Source organism: Sinohyriopsis cumingii, unplaced genomic scaffold (assembly GCF_028554795.1).
Source record: "Sinohyriopsis cumingii isolate HCF-2022 unplaced genomic scaffold, ASM2855479v2 utg000043l, whole genome shotgun sequence".
Taxonomy (NCBI): domain Eukaryota; kingdom Metazoa; phylum Mollusca; class Bivalvia; order Unionida; family Unionidae; genus Sinohyriopsis; species Sinohyriopsis cumingii.
Window position 1 is genome coordinate 115,839 of NW_028315864.1, and position 21,334 is coordinate 137,172.

Genomic DNA, 21,334 nt, shown 5'->3' on the forward strand with positions numbered 1-21,334 from the left:
AGAACAGCAAGGATACCAAGTGGTGGAAATGTGGGAACACGAGTACGATCACCGAATGAAAACCGATCCCGAGTTTAAACGCCTCGTGGAAAGTTACCAGTTCATGGACCCGTTGAACCCGAGGGATAGTTTGTACGGAGGAAGGACCAATGCCACCTGTTTGCTGTACCAAGCCGACGAAGAGAAAGGAGAAGAAATCAAATACTTGGAGTGTGTTCGCTGTATCCCTACGTGTGCAAATATTGTCGCTTTCCTGTAGGGCACCCGCAATTGCTGACGGAACACATCGACCTGAAAAACATTCGACAATACGAAGGCTTGATCAAGTGTAAAGTTTTGCCTCCCACGAACCTATACCATCCCGTCTTACCTCACCATTGTCAAGGCAAACTGATGTTTCCCTTGTGCCGTACTTGTGCCGAAACGTGCAACCAAGACCAGCCTTGTCAGCACACCCAGGAAGAACGTGCCTTGACGGGAACCTGGGTCAGCGTAGAATTGTTCAAAGCTCTGGACATGGGATACCAACTGTTAGAAGTGTACGAAATTTGCCACTTTCCTAAGACACAACAATACCACAAGGGTGACCCCAGTCAGAAAGGCATTTTCGCCGACTACGTGGATGTCTTTTTGAAACTGAAACAAGAAGCTAGCGGCTATCCTTCCTGGTGTCACACTCCCGAAGACAAATACAATTCAAAGAGAAATACTATGAACAAGAATGCATCTCTTTAGACCACATCGAAAAAAACGAAGGCAGGCGATCGTTTACCAAAGTGATGTTAAATTGCTTGTGGAGTAAAATGGCACAACGACCGTGTTTACCCAAGACGGAATATTTGACACAACCTTCCCGCTACTTCCAGATGATTCACGACAAAACCAAATACATGAAATACGTGGACGTCGTTCGAGAGAATTTGATCTTGGTCAATTACGAAGAAGATTTGGACTTTGTACAAGACGACCCTTTTGGAAATGTCATCATTGCGGCTTACGTGACAGCTCATGCTCGCTTAAAATTGTACGAAGCTTTAGAACTGTTAGGGGAACGCGTCCTGTACTTTGACACGGACAGTTGCATTTACATCCATCACCCGATTCAACATCACCCTGACATCGAAGGAGACCGTTTAGGAGCCTGGACAGACGAGCATCCCGACGACAAGATTCTAAGTTTCGTCAGTGGCGGACCCAAAAATTACGGCTACGAATACCGGGACAAACAAGGAGAAGTGCACACGATGTGCAAAGTAAAAGGACTGACTCTGAATTATCGTACCAGTCGAGTGGTCAACTTTGGGGTATTGAAAGAAGCCTTGCAATCGGGAGAGGATGGACACTTTAAAGTGACCACCTATCAACCGAACAAGATTGTACGTTTACCCACTCACCACATCGTCAGTCGACCCTTGGAAAAAGTCTATCAAATCGTGTACCAGAAGCGAGTGCGACTTCCCAATCATTTCACCTTACCGTATGGACACGTTGGTATAAAACATTGGTTGTAAGAGGATAGTTACCCCACCAGAAAGATGACTTCGCCACAGCAAGAATCGAGTGAGAAACCCGATGAGAACTCCAAGTTCAAACCCTACCATTTTCCAGTCTTCTTACCTGACTATTGTGATTGTGCCCGTCGATTGGACACGTTTCAGAAATGGCCTACGGATAGGGAAGGATTACCTTCTTCGCATGTTTTAGCTAGAACAGGATTTGTCTACTTGGGACCTGAGTCAGGATTGGGATACGAGGTACAGTGTTTCGCTTGCGGACTGAAGTTACGAATGGATCTATGTATCTATAAAGATTCAGCTATTCTGGAACATACTCAATGGTCTCCGCACTGCCCTTACCTTTCTATGGCCTTCCCACCCATCACACTACGGTACAATGTTGACGGTACCTTAGAGACGGTACCTTCCAGAACAGGACATAAAAAACATAAAAAAAGGAAAGATGTGCAAGCTGGAGACTGCATTGCGACTAGTATAAAAAGGGGCTATGGTTAAGATCGATAGTTCATTGTGACTACCAAGACCGAGCGAACAAGATGAATACTTTCAGAGAAACACGGAACAAGTTGTTTAGAAAGGCACAATTCAAGTGTGAGGCTTCGGAAGTGGAATGCGATTGTGAGCCTTGCGATGGGTACGATGCTGTACGCTGTGACCTTAGCGATGCCGTAAAGCATCATGGGAACTTTAGTGTCACTACCCCTATCATGGAAAGGGATGCTGTGCGTGTCAAACCTGTGGGATGCGAAAGTGATGCCGCTCGTCCTCTTGGACACTTTACTGGGTTTAAAGGGGAATGTTCACCTTCACGTCTACCCCCCTACGGATGTCATCCAGCCCTGAGCAAACTCCTGCCCATGTCACTCAACCCTCATCGAAACGAACCTGTGAAAGACGAATATTCGTTCCCTGTGCGTTTGTCGGAATACTGCGACTTTGAAAATCGTCTTCAATCGTTCAAAGGAAAATGGCCTAAGTATCTGGGAGGACCGACCCCCGAAGAATTAGCCAGAACCGGATTTTTCTACTTGGGCGAAGGAGATAAAGTCAAGTGCTTCAGTTGCGGTGTGTCACTTCACCACTAGGAACCGCAAGATTCGTCCTACGTTGAACATGCTCGATGGTCACCGAATTGTCATTACTTACCCTTAGTGGGACCGAGACATTGAAGTAACTTACCATAATCTGTTCATGGATACTTTACAAGAGAACATTCGTGCTTTGCCTGTGGAGTTGAGAGAACGCATTTACCGAGAGCTGGTCAAAATACAAGTGAAACGTAAAGAACAATTGCATCCGTTACGTCACCGGTGTTTGAACCACTGGTACCTGAAGGCTATACAAGGATTGATTCAGTTGAAAGTGTTCCATCGGACAGACATTGATGAACGATCCTCTAGTTTTAAAAAGGATTGGTTTGTTATGGACGATTCTACATACATCATTGTAAACTTACTGCATCGAATTCCAGAGGAAGAGTTAACGAATTACCAACATCTTGAACACAATGTCAACTTAGTGAAAGAGGAAACTTCTGAACGAATTGTAATGTGCAAATTAGTAACTAAAGGATTTAAATTCGACACTGAAGTAAAACCATGTTTGTGCAAACAGTACATTTCTTGTGTCAGACCAAAGAGGATTTAGTATGACCTATTCATGGATACTTTGCTAGAGAACATTCGTGCTTTGCCTGTGGAGTTGAGAGAACGCATTTACCGAGAACTGATCAAAATACAAGTGAAACGCAAACTCAAAGTTATTCATCCGTTTTTAAATTATGCTCTGTTCCAAAGTACAAGAAGACTCATTATGAGTGGATATTACATTAGGCACAAAGTTAAACGAGGCTATTGGCCACCACCCAACGATTCCAAAAACAGTGTATATACTTATGGATACTTTACAAGAGAACATTTTGGGCTTGCCTGAGGAGTTGTGAGAAAGGATTTACCGAGAGCTGGTGAAAATACAAGTGAAACGTAAAGAACAATTGCATCCGTTACGTCACCAGATCTTTAACCACTGGTACCTTAATGGTATAAGAAAACTGATTCGTCAGAAATTGTTTCAGTGGTCAGACATTGTTCAAAACTTTGAGGTCGCCAATGATGTACATGTTCATAATTTTGGTTACTTCGACATTCACTTACTGCAACGTATTGAGGAAGACGAGTTAAAGGATTGCCAGCATTTGTTACGTGGAATCTGCTTAGCGGAAGAAGAAACTTCTAAACGAACTCTGACGTTTCGGTTACAGTATGTAACATTTAAATTCCCTACTGGAGAACGAAGATCTCTGGCTAGAAAGTACGTGTATTGCATCCGAAAAAAAAGAGAATATAAAAACAGGCTGCCATGCCACGACTTATGTCACATGTGACTGAACAGATTCCGTGGAAGGAACTCAATGACCATATTCAAACCGTGGATCATTACCATCGATTATTACAAGAACTGTATCCATTCAATTTGGGACGACAAGTGGTGTGTGTCTTAGTGACTTGTTTTCTGGGATTTCGTTTACCAGCCGATTCTTTGTGGACTCTTTACGATCAGTACTTACCACCTCAATGGCCTTAAATGGTCACGAAAAACTCCTTTTGCTCAAAGCCTTGCGTTTTCATCTGGATACTTCTCGACCTCAACAGGAAAAAAAGATTCGTCAACTTTTAGCTACCCAAGACGTGTATGACGATGTGTGTGTAGCTTGTGACTTACATCCCCATTGGACAGATGTCCGTGCCTGGAAAGAATGGGGTTTTGAGGCTTGGACCCAAGAAGTGGCCCAGTATGCACGAGAGTTGTTCAAGGAAAAAAGTTACTTTTCAACCCGTGTTAGTGACGGTGCCAGAAGAACCCGTCACCCAGGACGGGACTGTCGTGGACAGGCCTGAAAGACCATTTTCGAGGACACTTGTGTGACCTTACCCCCTACTATAGAACAGGTTAGAACATTACCCAAAACATGTTGTTGTTGTACAGACACTTGTTTTTATTCCACGTGCCTTTTATTCTTGTACTTAAGCCTTTGGCTTTTATGTATTTTTGTCTTTCGTATTCATCTTTGAAAAAAAAACATTCAATAAACGTGTTCTGAAAAAGCATATAAACTCTTGTCTTGTTTGTTTTCGTGTCACAAGTGACATTTCTCACACAATGGCTACCTCTGCTGTCTCTGCTCCCTCTTCCTCTACTGTCAAAGTCATCGACGAACACTTAGATCGTGCCAGTTGGGAGGCTTTGTATCTTCGCCATCCCTTTAACATGCTCATTGCTGGACCTAGCGGTTCAGGCAAAACCGAATTCGTCAAACGTTTGATCGAACATAAACATCATTTGATCGATCGACCACCTCAACGGATCGTGTGGTGTTACAAAGAGTGGCAATCGGCGTACAACCTCTTGCGAGAAAGTCAAGGCGATTCCATCGTGTTTGTGGAAGGCATTCCTAAAGAAGACGACAGCATCGTCTCTGACTCCCGTCAAACCCATTTGGTCATTTTCGACGACATGTTAGGAGAAGACGAAGAAGAAATTAAATTGTGGTTCACGCGCAAAGGGCATCACCGTAATGCCAGTGTCGTTTACATCACCCAAAATTTGTTTCAACAAAGTAAAGCCCATCGCACCATCAGTCTCAATGCGCATTACGTGGTCTTGTTTAAAAGCCCTCGAGATAAATCGCAAGTGCAAGTCTTAGCCAAACAGTTAGGAACGCCTTGGATGACTCAGGCGTACGACGATGCCACTCAAACTCCACACGCCTATTTACTAGTCGATTTGAAACCTACGACTCCCGAGGATTTGCGATTTCGTACCCACTTGTTTCACCACTGGTGCCAAGACGGAGGGCCTGTCCTGTACACGTCTCCGTCCTCGACTTCATTTCACTCCCCATAAAAAAATCTATAAAAACCTCAGACCTTTTTTCGTCTGTCTCACACAGTGTGAACATGACGTCCCTTCAGTCGCATCTTCCCGACAAATTGATTCGTGCCTTGTATGGCATCAGTCGAGAAAAAAATCCACAAACACGAGCTCGTGTCTTAGAAGATAGTCTCAAAGAAGTCTTACGATGGTTCACGGTGACGGCACGTCAAATACTCCAAGGAATCATTCAGATTCCTCATCAAACCAAACGCTTTTTCGATCGAAACAAAGTCGCTTTTGGTCCAACTGGCCGATCCCCGCATCGACACTCAAACCAAAAAACAAATCATTTTGAAACCTGGAGGGAGCGGTACTCTAGGAGGGGTCATCATTCGCTCTCTCTTAAGATGGGATCCTAATGCCCCCAAAGTTCTCCCCAAGAAAAAAGTCCAACGAAGCCCCAAGAAGAAGAAAAAGACCAGGTCTCCAAGGAGAACTTCTCCAGTGGCAGGACCCTCCTCTGACCAGACACCACCACCCCGGAAAAAGAAAAGAAGCCCTCAGAAAAAGAAACAGAGAAAAAGTCCCCAGAAAAAGAAAAGTCCACAGAAGAAAACTAGTCGCAAGAGAGGCACTTCGGCCAGGACGCAACCTTACACTCGCAAACCACGACCTGCCACAGCGGTGACTGCGTCTCCGGCAGCCTCACGTTTATCCACTTCTCCGTTAATGACACCCAGAACTGAAGAGTACTTGGAGACGTTGATCACACCAAGAACTTCTCCGTTGATGACCCCCAAAAAGAACTTCCCCAGTGGCAGGACCCTCCAATTTAGTGGCAGTGGCTGCTGCTCACAAAATACCTTCTCCCAAAATCAAAGTCCAAGAAAGATCGGGCATGTTACAAAGTTTACTGGATTTGTCCAAGCAAGAACTGGCTCGATTTAGTCCGTTACGTACCCCTGCACGACGTGTCATGCCTGTCCTCAAACTGATACGACGTAAAGACAATCAGTGGCGACGCGTTCCAGTATAAAAAAGGCAAGTGACCAAGTAGGGTATCAGTGTTTTTTTGGTGCTCCTGAAGACTCAAAGATGTCACACTCCAGAAAACTCCAAGGAAAGAAAAGGAAAGGACTGCCACCACGTTTAGCCAAACATGGGGACATGTTATCTGTCCTGTCCAAAGCTTCTCCACCCCTACGAAAAACATTCATTCAAACGGCCTCCAAAGAGGTCATCGATACCGTGTGCGAATGTTGTTTGAACGTTTTGAAAGGTACGATTCCTTTGTCCAAACACCAGAAACAATGCTTAAGCAAGCATCGTCACGTTCTTCGCCAAATGGTTAGAAAGAAAATTCCCATTCGTCAAAAAAAGAAGATGTTGGTCCAACTTGGAGGCATTTTGCCTCTCTTGTTAGGCCCCATACTGAAAGGAGTCTTGGGAACCATGTTGGGAGGACTGGTGGGAGCAAGATAAAAAGGCCTTCGGAAGTCCCAAGATCTCAGAATCGACCCCTGACAACCCCATGGAAGGACGAAAACTAGCTTTAGTGCCTTACAAACGATGGATGGAATACCATCGGTGGCAAGAACAACGCACCCCGCATTTACCTCCCAATCCCAATTTGAGCGAGATGTCCCAGTTACAACACGAATTGCAGTCCTTGATGGATCGCCAAGATTTGTCCGAAACAGAAAAATCGCAAAAGTACGGTCAACTCTTGCAACGACTGCAACTCTTTCACCAGAAAGCTTTAGACGAAACAGCTCTACCCACTCTGAAAGATTTTAAGACCTTGATGCAAAGTCCAGTACCATCACCAGTACCAGTACCAGTACCAGTGACCAAGACAGAAAAAGGAAAAGAAGAAGAAGAAGGGTTTCAAACTCCACCAGAAAAAGTACGCAAGTTAACAACACCACCTACCTCCAGAATTGGATGGATTAAAAAGATGATGGCCACCCCTTCTTCATCACCAGAGAAAAAGAAAGTGAAGACAGAAGTGAAGACAGAAGTGAAACAAGAACCGATATCCCCCGCTCAGACATCCTCCTCTTCAACACCTATTGCCGGTCGCACACGCAAAGCATTGCAATCCAAGAAAATACCCCAAGAGAAAAAGAGTAGCATCCTCCAAGAGTGGGTGTCTTATTAACACACAAACACAAAAAAAATGGAAAAAGTCTTAGCCACCATTTACTACGATCCCTCCCATCCTGCAGGTTACGCAGGAGTTCAAAAATTGTATCGTGCTGCCAAAACGCGACTGAAAAGTCTCCGTTTACCTCAAGTGCAACGATGGTTACAAGAACAAGTTACCTACACTTTACACAAACCCATTCGACGCAAGTTTGCCAGAAGTCGCACCCGAGTGGAAGGCATCGATCATCAATGGCAAGCCGATTTAGCCGATGTCTCTCATTTGGCCAGCTACAATCGTGGCTACAAATATTTGTTTTGTGTCATCGACGTCGTTTCCAAATTTGCCTGGGTCGTGCCCTTGACTTCCAAATCGAGCAGCGAGTTAGTGCGAGCCCTGCAACGGGTGTTGAAACAAAGCGGTCGTCACCCTCTTCGATGGCAAACGGACAAAGGCACCAAATTTCTGAACCAAGCTTTCCAAAAAGAATTAAAGAAACGTGACATTCATTTTTTTACCACCGAGAATCCCGAAACCAATGCCAGCATCGTGGAACGTTTTCAACGCACTTTGAAAGAACGCATGTGGAAATATTTTACGCATCACCACACTCTGAAGTACATCGACATCTTACCGCACCTGGCGCAAGCGTACAACCAATCTTACCATCGAAGCATCGGACGTGCCCCGCAAGACGTGACTCCCGACAACGAAGTGTTGGTGTTCGAGCGTCTGTTCGGTACGTCCCCGACGAGGGCTGTCCCCAAGAAAAGTGGAGAGTTGACCGTAGGAGATTGGGTGCGCATTGGCAAAACCAAACGCACTTTCGACAAAAGTTACTTACCTAACTGGACGACCGAATTGTTTCGCGTCACTGGACGAGTGCATGGCCGTCATCCTGCCGTCTATAAATTGGAAGACATGAACGGAGAAGTACTCAAAGGAACGTTTTATTTGCCCGAGTTAAAACGTGTCACCAAAAAAGAAGACGACGTGTACGACATCGAAAGCATTCTCGAACGCAGAACCCGTAAAGTGGGCAAACGACGTGTCAAAGAAGTCAAAGTACGTTGGAAAGGATATCCACCCAGTTTTGATTCTTGGATCGACGCTTCGCAAGTCATCGACTATAAAAAGAAGTGACCATCATGCCCTTTCACACAGCAGACGCAGCTACGTCGACCACTCCTCCTTCACCTAGTTCTTCTGTGCAAGATTTACAAAAACAACCCTTGTGGGTGTGGTGTGGAGAACGTGTGCCTAAAACGCAAATCGTCTTTTTCTGCCAAATCTTCGTGATGTATTGTGTCATCGGGGCAGCCATCGCCAATTTGAGTTTGCAACAAGGAGACAAACAATTGTGGACCATTTTATTGAGCAGTTGCATCGGTTACCTGCTTCCCAATCCCTCCCTGAAATTCTCTTTCAACGGGAACCTTGTGTCCAGTGCTAGTGTCAGTCACCACTCCAACAACAACAACCACAACCAGAACCCCATTTTGGGCGGAGACACGCCTCTGACGTCCAGTAACCCCTCGGACAGCCACAGAACTCTGGAATTATGAGTCACCAAAACCAATTTTACTTAACCTTACCCAGTGACAGTTCCATGGAGGTGTTTCCCAACAACACGTTGTGCTGTTACACGGCTAAATTACCTCAAGCCATCCCCTTAGATCACGAAGCCCATTGGGAAGTGGCTTTAGTAGAAATGATTCACCCGACCCAAGTCCTCAATGTCCTTAACAACCAAAATGTTTTTACGGTGGAAGTTCATGACGAGCAAGTACAAAAGCACTTGAATAATGTCAAATATGATCTCAAAAAATATAATGAAACAACTCGAACGTGGACCTACCAGTTTTTGATTCCCCCAGGCTATTATTTTAGTGGTCAACATTTGGTCAGCACCATACGCTCCAGGTTTAATGCCGTGTTTGGGAAAGCGTTGGAGCTTGCCCAAAAAAAGGTCACCATGGAGTACCACAAAGCAGCTCGTCGCTTCTTGATGAAATTTGAACCGAGTAAAATCGTGTCCATTGTATTTTGTCCTGAATTGTTTGACATGTTGGGCGGTGACATGGAGCTGAGGAAGAAAGTAGAACAAAAAGGAATACCCGAATTACCAGCCATTTACGACAACGAGACTTTTGCCCAGTATTTTCGTACCCCGGTAGAACTGAACCAAGGACTGAATTTGATGTTTGTGTACTCCGATGTGGTGGAGTACAACGTGGTGGGACACACCTCCGTACCGTTACTGCGTGTCATTCCTTTCAAAGTGGATTCTGCCACGAACGCTGACGAGGAAGGTGGAAACACTTACCACGTCCACCGGGAATTTGTCCATCCTCATTATTTACCTGTCAGCAAGTCGTATTTGGACACGGTCAACATTACTATAAAAGGAGATCTGGGACAAAATATTCCATTCACCAAAGGAAAAGTCACGGTGAAACTCCATTTTCGAAAACGGTTCTCTCACGACTCGTAAGTCATGTATCCAGTGTACCGAGGGGTTGCACGACAGCGAGGACACGGTTTAGGAGATATGTTAAAATCAGCCTTTCGTTCGGTGGCCCCGGTGTTGAAACCGATGGTGACACGCGGATTGCACGCCTTGAAAGATGCGGCACTGACGCAAGGCAAAGAATTTCTCCAAAATGTCATCATCGACAAACAAAACCCTAAAGAAGCCTTCATGAGGGCAGGCAAAATGTCTTGCTGCAAACGGGTAAAGACATTTTAGGCCGACGAGACACACCTATAAATGCCCTGCACGCTACCGAGTCAGGCATTCAGCAAGGACAAGGCAGAAAGAGACGACGAAGAAAACACCCTTTCACCAGACTTCAAGCTAGAAAGGCCAAGAAAAGAAGAACCGTTCGAGACTTAGACGTTTTCGATTATTGAGAAAGAACAGAACAAAATGATGCACCGAGAGTCTTGCGCTTGTTCCAAGACGGAACTGGATCTGTTTGCCATGCCCCCCACCATGATGACGATGCAAGAATCCCAGTGGGTGGAATTTCACCCCGTCTCCTCATTGACCGATTCCGCTCCCATCGAGTTTGAAATCAAAGGACAGCCCGAAGATTACATCGATCTGAATAGCAGTTACTTGTACTTGAAAGTCCAAGTTCTAGATAAGGATGGTAATGGAGTAGAAGACAGTGAGAATATAGCTCCCGTCAACAATTTCATGCATTCCTTGTTCAGCTCAGTGGATTTGTACTTGAATAACAAACTAGTCAGCAGCAGCATGGATACATACCCTTACCGTGCCTACCTGGAAAATCTCTTGACGTACGGAATAGATGCCAAGGATACTCATCTCAATGCCTGTGTGCTGTGGGAACCTGACAAGGCGGGCAAGTTCGACGCATTGGATGGAAGCAATTCCGGCTTTGAGCAAAGAGAAAGCAAAATCTTAGATAAGAAGAGTTTAGAACTGATGGATCGTTTGCATTTGGACATGTGGTTGCAAGAGAAATATTTGCTGAACGGGGTCAATGTCCGCTTGAGACTGAATCGCAACAGTACCGCTTTTCATTTGTTGGCTGATCCTGCTAAGGCTCCTAAAAGCAAAATCGAAGGGGCCAAACTCTACGTACGACGCGTGGAAGTGTTACCCAAAGTAGGTAACGAAATCAGTCAAACGTTGAGCAGAACGACCGCCAAGTATCCTATACGACGTGTGGAAGTGAAAACGTTCACCATTCCCAAGGGACAGCATTCTATGATCGAAGATCATCTGTTTCAAGGACAGTTACCCAAGCGTTTAATCCTTGGTATGGTCTCGAATTCAGCCTTCAACGGAGCCTTCGGTGAAAATCCTTTCAACTTTCAACACTTCGACGTGAAGAAAATCGAAGTCAGTCGCGATGGCAAGACCTTGTGTACCCGACCTTTCGAACCTGACTTTATTGACAAGAAGATGAATTACTTGAGATCGTACTTGTCCCTGTACGAAGCCACCGGTCAGTTAGGAACCAACACCAGTCACGGCATTACGTACGACGATTACGCAGGAGGCCATGCTTTGTGGGCTTTCGATTTCACTCCAGACCAAGGCAGCGACGAGGGACATTTCCACCCTATAAAATCCGGCCAGATTCGTGTGGAACTTCAGTTTGCAAAAGAACTACCAGCCACAGTGAACGTCATCCTGTATGCAGAATTCGATAATACGATAGAAATCAACAGTTTGAGAGAAGTCATTCTAGATTATTAGAAGCCATGGAAGACTGTTATCCCTCTTTACCTAGTGGAGAAACTTTAAAGATGGAATGTAAGGAAACCTTGGAAAAAGAAGAAGAAGTGATCATGATGAAATCGAGATGGCCAGAACAAGAAGCCCATTTAGTCTCCTGTTTTGCCAAACACTTGGTCGAAAAAATGACGGAATTGATCAAGAAAAATTGTTATGGATGTCAAAACGATCATCCCAGTCAAATTCAACACGATAAATGCCTGATGTTGAGTCAAGAAGAAAAATTGGACGAGTATCTGGACGAAGCTTGGAGTCTCATCTCGGACAAAGACGCGTTGCACCAGTGGTGTAAAGACTTGCGTGAACATTCTTGTCCACCATTAACCACTCAAGAGATCCATCGTATCGAAGCTCTCCTGAATCAGAGTGTGGAAACAGAACGAATAACCGTTTATTCGTCAGACATTTTCAAGCAAAAAGTCAGGATCGAATTGACGACTTATTATTACCTGTGAAGAAGAAAAAAAGCACACACAAAAACATGGATACCTGGGAACTTTATTACATTTTGAACCACAGTTCGTATACGGCTTCATGGAATCCTGTCGTCTGTGCTAAAGATGAACTCCCTCATCGCAAACCTAAAGACCATCAAGCTTACGTGATCAACACGGACGAAAGTCATCTCCCAGGAACCCACTGGGTAGCTACTTTCCTCAAGAAGGATGTGTGGAATATTTCGATTCGTACGGATTGCCCCCTTTGGAAGACGATATGATTGACTTTATGAGAAGAAATGCTCAAACCACCCGATTCAATAACGTGAAATTACAAGGCACAGATTCCTTGGTGTGTGGACAGTACTGTGTGTATTTTCTGCATCATCGCAGCCTGGGCTATTCCTTAGAACATTTAGTGACTCATTTTGATCCTCGTTCTTCTGCTAGAAACGATGTGAAAGTAGATCGATGGTTTTGTGACCATTATGCTTATCTTTTGTCTCAAGCTAGGAAACGTAGTGTCCATCAATGGCCTAATGACTTTCAACAGTGGAAATCACAATTTCATTCACAACGTTGTCAGCCCTGTTTAAAGTAGACTGTCAATTAAGAAAAAAAATGTTTGTGATTTGAAACAATTGTTTGATGTTATATGGTTGGATTATTGTTAAAAATGTTATAAATGTTGTTGTTTAGTGTTAAGTGATTATTGAATAAAAAATGTTGTGTTTTGAAAAAAATGCCTTTCTCTTTTGTTTAGCTATAAGACTGTTGAATTGATGCTCTTTCATTTCTTACTATCCCTCTCATGACACTCACTGAACGTTGCGGCTCGAAAACCGTGTGGGGGATGTTTTCCTTCACGTCCGCGCTTTGACTTTAAGAACCGGGGTTGTTTCCAGTCTAACCATCCATTGTCGACTCATCCTCCTAAGAAGATGTGCTCCAAACTAGCTAAGCTCAACGAAGCCTACGTGAATTTGCATAGGGTCAGACACAGTCTGATACCGAAGCCAGAAGAAATAGAGAATGTGAGAATGTTAAAAATCACTGAAGACCTGATAGAAGAGCTCTTCAGAGAAGAAATGAACAGGGAGAAAGAAGAATGGACAGAGAAGTACAGACTTCAGAGACAGCAGCAACAACAACAACAGCAGCAGCAACCTGAAGCTGACAGAGGCTTTGTCGATTGTCGTATCGACACCAAAGAGTTCTTCTTCTCTTTCCGAAGAAGCAGACCTATCGCCAGAATGTCTATCCTCAGAGGACATCGCATTCTTAAAAAGTAAAAAAGATTGCCATAGCAAACAAAAAAAAACAGCCCTTTTCAGGGCTACCCCAATACTCTAGAAAAGAAATAACCATCAATTTGCCAATGTGTGTAGGTAGAGTAGTGTGAATATAAACACTAACTCTTTCTTAAAAAATGTGAGGGTATGTGTTTGTGAGTTTGTGTGTTTGTGTTTGTAAGTGCTCACGTAAGTTGGTGTGGATAGTAGATTAAAATCATGGGTTTTTTTTGGTGTTTGAGGTGTACATTTGGGGTTAGATTGCTTTGCGTATGTAAATAGTCTATTGAAGTGATTTATAAAAAATTTTAAAATAGTGATGGGTAGCATTAAAAAAGTGAGTGAGTGTTTCTTTTAGGTCCGGGCATTTTTTTTTGGTCATGATCTAGGCAAGATTAATTTTATGTTTTAGAGGGATGTTTTCCTTCACGTCCGCGCTTTCACTATAAATTGAAACTCGTTCGGCAGTCTAACTACCCTTGTTGATTGATCAACACCAAAAATGAATAGCAGAATAAGCAAACTTCTTGAACTCCAGATACATCTGGAATATGTCAGGCGCCTGTTAAATGAACTGGCCGCGGAGGCTATAGTAGAAGAGGAAAGAATAAAGAAGGAAGAGGAGGAGAGAAGACAGAGGGAAGAGAAGGAAAAGAAAATAGGAGAGAGGATGTCGTACAATATTCCCGAGACAGAGGATTGGGGTGTTGAAGCGAATCATCCTCCCTCTGCGCTCCCCAGAAGAAAGGTGAAAGGAGACTGGGGAATAAGATGCGTGTGTGGCGCCAGGCCAGGAAGGTGCCATCATTAGATAGGTGCATCTGGAGTTCAAAAAAACAGCCCTTTTAAGGGCTACCCAATACTCTAGAAAAGAAATGACCATCAATTTGCCAATGTGTGTAGGTAGAGTAGTGTGAATATAAACACTAACTCTTTTTTTAAATAACGCAAGTGTATGTGTTTGTGTTTGTAACTGCTCACGTAAGTTAGTGTGAATAGTAGATTATGGGTTTCTTTATTGTTTCTTAGCGTATGTGGAGAGTATAGTTAGGGTTTTATTATATGAAATGAGAAAGTAGGGGAATGTTTTCCTTCACGTCCGCGCGTTGTTTGGTCATGATCTAGGTAAGATCAATTTTATGTTTCAGGGGATGTTTTCCTTCACGTACGCGCTTTAAGTATAAGAACCCACAGTATTCGTCGTTCAAACCATTCTACAAAGAAGATGGCTTCCAACCAACTGGACAGAATGCAAAAATTACAAGAGGTTTTAGACAATTTAGGAATGATGGAGCAGATGTTAGTAAGACTGAATGAAGACCACTATTCCTATAGTCCCCATCGTGTAAAGATGGAAATTAATAACGTAAGAAAAGTAAAGGACATAATAAGTGGTGTCATGAAAGAGATAAAGGAGGAGAAGGAGGATGAAGAGGAAAGGATAAGAATACGAAAATGGAATGAAAAAATTGAAAAAGAAGAAGAAAATGAGAAGAGGAAGAAAGAAGAGGAGGAAGAGAAGAAGAAGGAAGAAGAGGACAAAAAAAAGAAAGAAAAGAAGAGAAAGAGTGTAGGAGATAAAATAAGAAGTTGGTTGAGAAAAAGAAGAAATTAGAAGCAGAAGAAGAAGAAAAACCAAAGGCCCTTTTCAGGGCCAGCCATATTTCTCGAAAAGAGAATGACTTTTCAATTGCCTACCCCTTTTTTTTAAAAAAAATTTTTTTTTAAAAAAAATCCCATATTCAATTCCCCTTGTCCCTAAACAAGCCCAAACTCTATTCCCCATGTTAAATTCCCCTTGTACGTATATTGACCCACGATTTTTCGCCATGTTAAATTTCCATTTTACGTATATGATCCCAGGGGTGTTTTTAATGCTAATTCCCATTGTACGTACGGTATCCCACGTTACTAATAGCGGTATAGCGGATGCCTTCAACTCACTGGCGATGCTATTTGCTGATGATACTTCTCCTGCAACTTCTTTTGCAGACCCTTCACAAGTACAAAGGATTATAGGCAATGGCCTTGAAAAACTTAATTCATGGACAAACGACATGCTTGTTACACTTAACACCCCGAAAACATACATTTTATTATTGCAGATAAGCAGACTCACTTTTCCTGTCCGAAGTTCTCTTTTGATACTATAAATTAGCCTCCTGTTAAAAGTCACAGACACTTTGGAATAGCATTATCCTCTAATGCTAAATGGACTGATCTGATTAATCGGAACGAATGGGACTAAAGCTCATTGCCGGGACTGATGTCACCAAACTATATACTATTCATACTTCAGGTTTGTAATATCTTACTCAAGTCTGGAATAATTGTTCTGTGCTAGATTTAGACAGATTAGAAGAGACATTTCAAGTGGAAGTTGCACGCATTTATTGTTCTAAAGGGTCTTGTATGCAGAAGCTGTTTGGTAAACTCTTACGCAAGAAACAAAGAAGAGATTCTGCATATTGAATGTAATTAAAAAATATTCAAGGACGCAACTAAAGCGACCTTCTTTCAAAGAGGAGATATGAGGCATCTTATTATCGTCTACGTACCTCACAAATCATCAAACTCATCTCTACTCGACTTCATTTCTGTTGAGACATCTCTTTTTCTCGATATGTCTTTCGGAAATCTCACACTGGTAATATCCAAAAGGTCATAATCTTTGCAAAGCATTTACCTAGTTCACAAAACGGGCCATCACCTTATTATGATAATTATAAAGTCTCCTTTATATCCTACATAATAAAATTAGACACTCATGTAGTACCCCCAAATCCTGCATTTACAGAGTGAAGTTAGTTAATGCTCCCATGTATGCATGTGGCTAGATAATGTGCTCTATTTTTTGTATTTCCCTTATTCAACACTCATCGAACTTTCCTCTATTATTTTAAACACACACGTTGTCATACTATCAAATATTGAGAAATATATAACTGGACCTTTTTATACTTGTAGCTATATTATAAGTAAAAAACTATGTAAATGAACGGAATGGACAAGGGTGACGATAAAATCAACGCTCTCTCATTAATTACTTACTTATTTGACAATAGAGCTATATGAGTATTCGCTTTTCATTTGACACGTTTCGTGTCTTTAACATTTGAAATTGTTTACATTGTTTTTGGATGTACTGAAAAGTTTGAAGAACAAATGTCGTCTTTGTATCATTTCTGTGTGTTTTTTAAAATGACAAAGATGAGTTAGACAACTTACGTCCAATACCATATTGATTAAAAAAATGAAAATAAAACATGTTTAAAACAATTCGCATTATCGTTCGGCGTGTGATAATACGAGACGGGCATCATTGACATTGACTTCAAAATTAAAACTATAGATTTTGACCATGTATGGCATACAATAAAGGATCGAAAGTTGAAAGCTAATGTGGGTAGTTGTAAAATATAAGCATGCGGTATCAATAAATGTTCAACAAAAAAATGACGATTATCATGTTGCGCTATCGCAGAGCTTATCACTTGCGGAACACAAAGCTGTACGAACTGAACACGACCTCTCGCTTTCTTGATTACGTCGCCTCTCTCCTAAACTTTATAAATTGCCCGCGCGAAATTACAAACCTTAAATTATCCGAATCAATTCTAGCTTGTCTCGGTCGTCGGACAAGTGGATTTGCAAAGAGCTGAACGTTGTTACTATTTAAAATGAAAATAATGTTGATTATAATGAATAACATTGTTTCAGTTAACACCTGATCATGTGTTGGGTTTGGGAAATATTTTCCAATAGCCTCGAGTCCTTGATTTTTATTGATTTGATCCTGTTTCTCTGGACCACGTGCTGACCGAGACGGAGAGAAGCATAAAGCAAGCCCTTTAGTACCTCATGCTGCTGGTGGTGATGATGGGAGCTCTTGCACTATCGCCTACAGTTATAATTGCTTCTCCCTTTAGGCCTTATTCGCATGTCATTGTCGATGGCGCTCTGCCGTTTCTGGGTAACGACTCTGGTTTATTCCATTCTCTGTCTCGTCTTCCTCGACATCTCTTCTTCTAGACTCACAAAGTGGAACTGAATGTGTCCTTTCTGGCATTCTCATTTCCTATGTTCTCGATGAGTTGCAGGGGCGTGAGCTACACTGTTCATATTTCTGAACTCCATTTTGATTGTCTCACCAAAGGCTTGTTGTCTGTAAAGCAATGAATGGCAGAACTGGCGAAATTTATGTACTATATGCCTGATGCTCGTGCAAACATGAAGGAAAACATCACTTTGAATAACACGCTGACGTGAAGTAAATTATACAGATAGATATTGTATGGCGTAGAAGGGCAATTAAACATTTAATAATGTGAATGTGTGACCTTTCCGTTAAAAGAACACTGTTACGCACCCCGCCCATGACAGTCACTCTTTGACGTACTCATTAGCAATGCAGACTGCTGATTATTGCTGTCCCTCATCTTCATGTACAAAACGTATAAACTCAAGGGAGTAAACAGACATATAATTCACAGTGGAATATAACATTTCACAGTGAACATTGTCAGGACTCTGGTCACAAACTTAAGTAACAGAAAATAAGCAAAACCAACAGGTTTTGTAAAACTTAACAATTTAATTATCAAAGTTATAAATGAAAATTGTGGGAGGGACTTACAGTATCATGAAGTAAATCCAAAGTATTCCTTATAAAGGTCTATGCAAGTCCTAAAGGAATGAAAACTTCCTTATAGTTTTCAATACTGGAAATGAACTGGTCCTCCAAGAACCGTGAAATTGTCAAGGTGACGTTGACGAGCATTCGTTCGAAAAAGTTATAACATTTCCGCAATAATACCCTGATATAAGTAATGAACACGTTTTATCACCACTGAACAGTCCAAACAAAAGTTTTCCTCCTCAACAAATATCTACGTACATCAAACACGTCTGCAGATTTATATCACGGAATACAAAAAGTGTGAATGACTACACGTACGAATACAAAAAGTGTGAATGACTACACGTAGAATTAATTTTAAAAAAAGCTAGCCTATAAAGTTTACAACCAAAAATAAAAATTACGAAAATGACATAAAAAATCGTTGTTGTTGTAGGGTTTAACGCCATTTATCAGCACACGATAGGCTATGCATGGCGGCCAGTATCATGGTTTAGGAAAAACCCGGGAAGATCCCAGAAAAAAACCACCGACCCACGAGAAGCTACTGGCAAGCTTTCTCACATACCCACATTAGCCAAATTCGAGACTCGAACCCACGCAGAAAGAGGCGAGATGGTATTGATCCGTAACGAAGAGCGCTTTAGACCACTCGGCCACTCTGGGCCCCAATAAAAAATTGTGTACCAGGAGTTACAAAAATATAGATATAAATAACAACATATTCACTAGGTTGATAAAGAAAGGCGAGGCGTGGGTTCACATACTGCCGTGTCTTTGTCGCTAGGTTTGTATTAGTTGAACTCGTTTGACGGGCGTGCCATGTAGTTTTAAAGGTGTTTTTCTGAGTCAAAAGAGATTTTTCCGTACCGGAACAACCCATTCTTAACACCTGTTTGGAATTCTATCAGTCGACCATCACAGTCGACCATCACATATTTTATTAATTTTTTCCATTGCGACAGGGCTTACATTTTCAAAATATTTAATCCTTTGTGGTTATTATGAACGATATTTGGTAATAGCAAACGTAAGAAACGTTTCTTCAGTTCCTTTATGAAACTGTTGATAGAGAATGTTATTTTTGTTCGGTTTGCCAACTCTGAGCATTGCTTTAACACGATATTCAGAAACCGCATTAATTAAGGCTGTTTCAGAAAATGTCCTTACCACTGCAATGTTTCACTTTCTGAAATGTCAAATGCATACTTTCATGATTGCAACTCCTCTTAAGTTAGCTGTTGGCGTCATATTAGGGAAATAAATTATCTTATAAATTGTACAAAAGTAGTTGGTTTTCACTTTTTTCAGTTACTTTAAGTACATAGATTCGCAAAACTGTATACACATATACATGCGCGTGTATGATTTTGAAACTTTGACTTGTCTCACAGCAATTATAAAGTGACGAAAGAAACTATTAAAATGAAATGATATAATGATTTAACGTCACAAAATTTCGATAAATTAGTTAAATGTTTTAAAACTGTGTTAGATGGGCAGCTGGTGGGATATCAAAATAGTTTCATGAATATAAATTGCTATAATGTTCACCAATATTTGGAAGGACATTTTTTATTTAAGTGATACGGATATAACACGATGTAACATGTCTTATCAACAGTAAAACTTTGTGATTTAAAGTATTTCCGTTATATGATACAATTTCTAAGAAGACATTAGGTCATATGATTGGTATTTAAAACCAGGCGACGAATTATTACCAGTGATCATGGAAATATCTTCGCTCTATTTTGAGAATATTCGTCGATTGCCCCAATCAATGCAGCCACTTACTGCTATCAATCGCAAACAACAGTCGTCCAGAAAACGGGTCATCTTCCATGGATTTGCGATCATCTTTAAAACTATACAGCCACCTAGAACTTGCAGGATACGTGAGCAAATTACGTTTGTAAATTTATCGAAGTTGGCTTTTATATCAGAAAGTATCCTAAGAGTTCTCGGATTTTACATTATAACTGTTCTCCTGTTACAACACGTTTAAGTCACTGTCATTAATACATGATAGGTTACAAGTATATTTCTACAGGTGTCCTGCGTGCAACGTGTGCAGATTATTTTATAAAAGTTTACTTTGTCTATCGATCGGTGTTAGAATATTCATAATTTTTCAAATATCAATCTAGTTTCATTAACACAGAGCTTATGCCGAGTTCAGTCAATTTCGAGTTTGTGCTCGTATGTAAATTGTACTATTTATATGCGTTTTATTTGTGTTTCTGTATTTTTGCTAAGTATTTTTCTCCTTGTTTACTCGGTATTAATGGCGACGTCTAATTTGTATGTTTGTTACTTGTATGACGTACACTGCATATGTAATAGCTACATGCCTTGCTTAGGATATACAAATCAAAGTATTTGAACTGTGTAGTAAACCAGCTTATAGATTCTAAATCATATTTTTAACAATACACTGCATTGTTTGTTAAAAATAAATTTATTGCGACATATAAGCCTAATTCCATCAAACATTTCACCTCAAATTAAGTGATGAACAAAAACGGTTTACGTCAGAGCGAAACCGTATTAAATAGCTTCATGTTATGGGGGATGTAGCGTTGCTTTGTTACCTTCAAATATATTACGTGGTGTGCCGTAAAAGCACAATCAATCAATCAATAAAATAAATCATTGTGAAGCTGTCGTGATAGATTTAGACTTATGAATTTGTATTTGACATGCAGCATGCTTGGACATTTGCTGAAATTTGTTTTAACTCGGATTTGTATCTTCAAAGCATATTAGTAAAATAGTCTTAGTGGAACGTTCCTATTAAAATTTATTTAAATGCTTTTGATTGGGGTTTATGTTGTTTTTGTTATGTTTGTTTCTTGTTTTGTGTTTACTCAGATGGGTTAACATTAAAGTGATATAGTCAGATTATATATAATTTTTATGATTTGATAAAGACTATAAACTTCAAATGTATGAAAAAGAAGCACAAAAAGCATATTCAACGAAATATTTACTATCAGATTTTAAAAAATGTACTGTTTTATAGTTAACAATCACAGAAGCTAACAAATAAGATCATGAAAAGCAGTTGTCATTGCCAATAGTTTTCGAACCCGACAAACAAAACTGTCAACGCAAGCAATGATGTGATACTACCTGAAAAGTAAAGAAAATATAA

At 41.3% G+C, this 21,334-nt stretch overlaps 1 protein-coding gene across 1 annotated transcript in view; it reads right to left on the reverse strand.

Annotated features, from left to right (window-relative positions):
* Window positions 1-21,153: 21,153 nt before the first annotated feature.
* Window positions 21,154-21,334, reverse strand: part of LOC149774979 (uncharacterized) — a 54,498-nt gene continuing 54,317 nt past the window's right edge. The window contains exon 9 of the mRNA XM_089944573.1: window positions 21,154-21,312. Coding sequence (XP_089800699.1) covers window positions 21,248-21,312 — 65 coding nt within the window. The 3' untranslated portion in view covers window positions 21,154-21,247. The remainder of the gene's footprint in view (window positions 21,313-21,334) is intronic.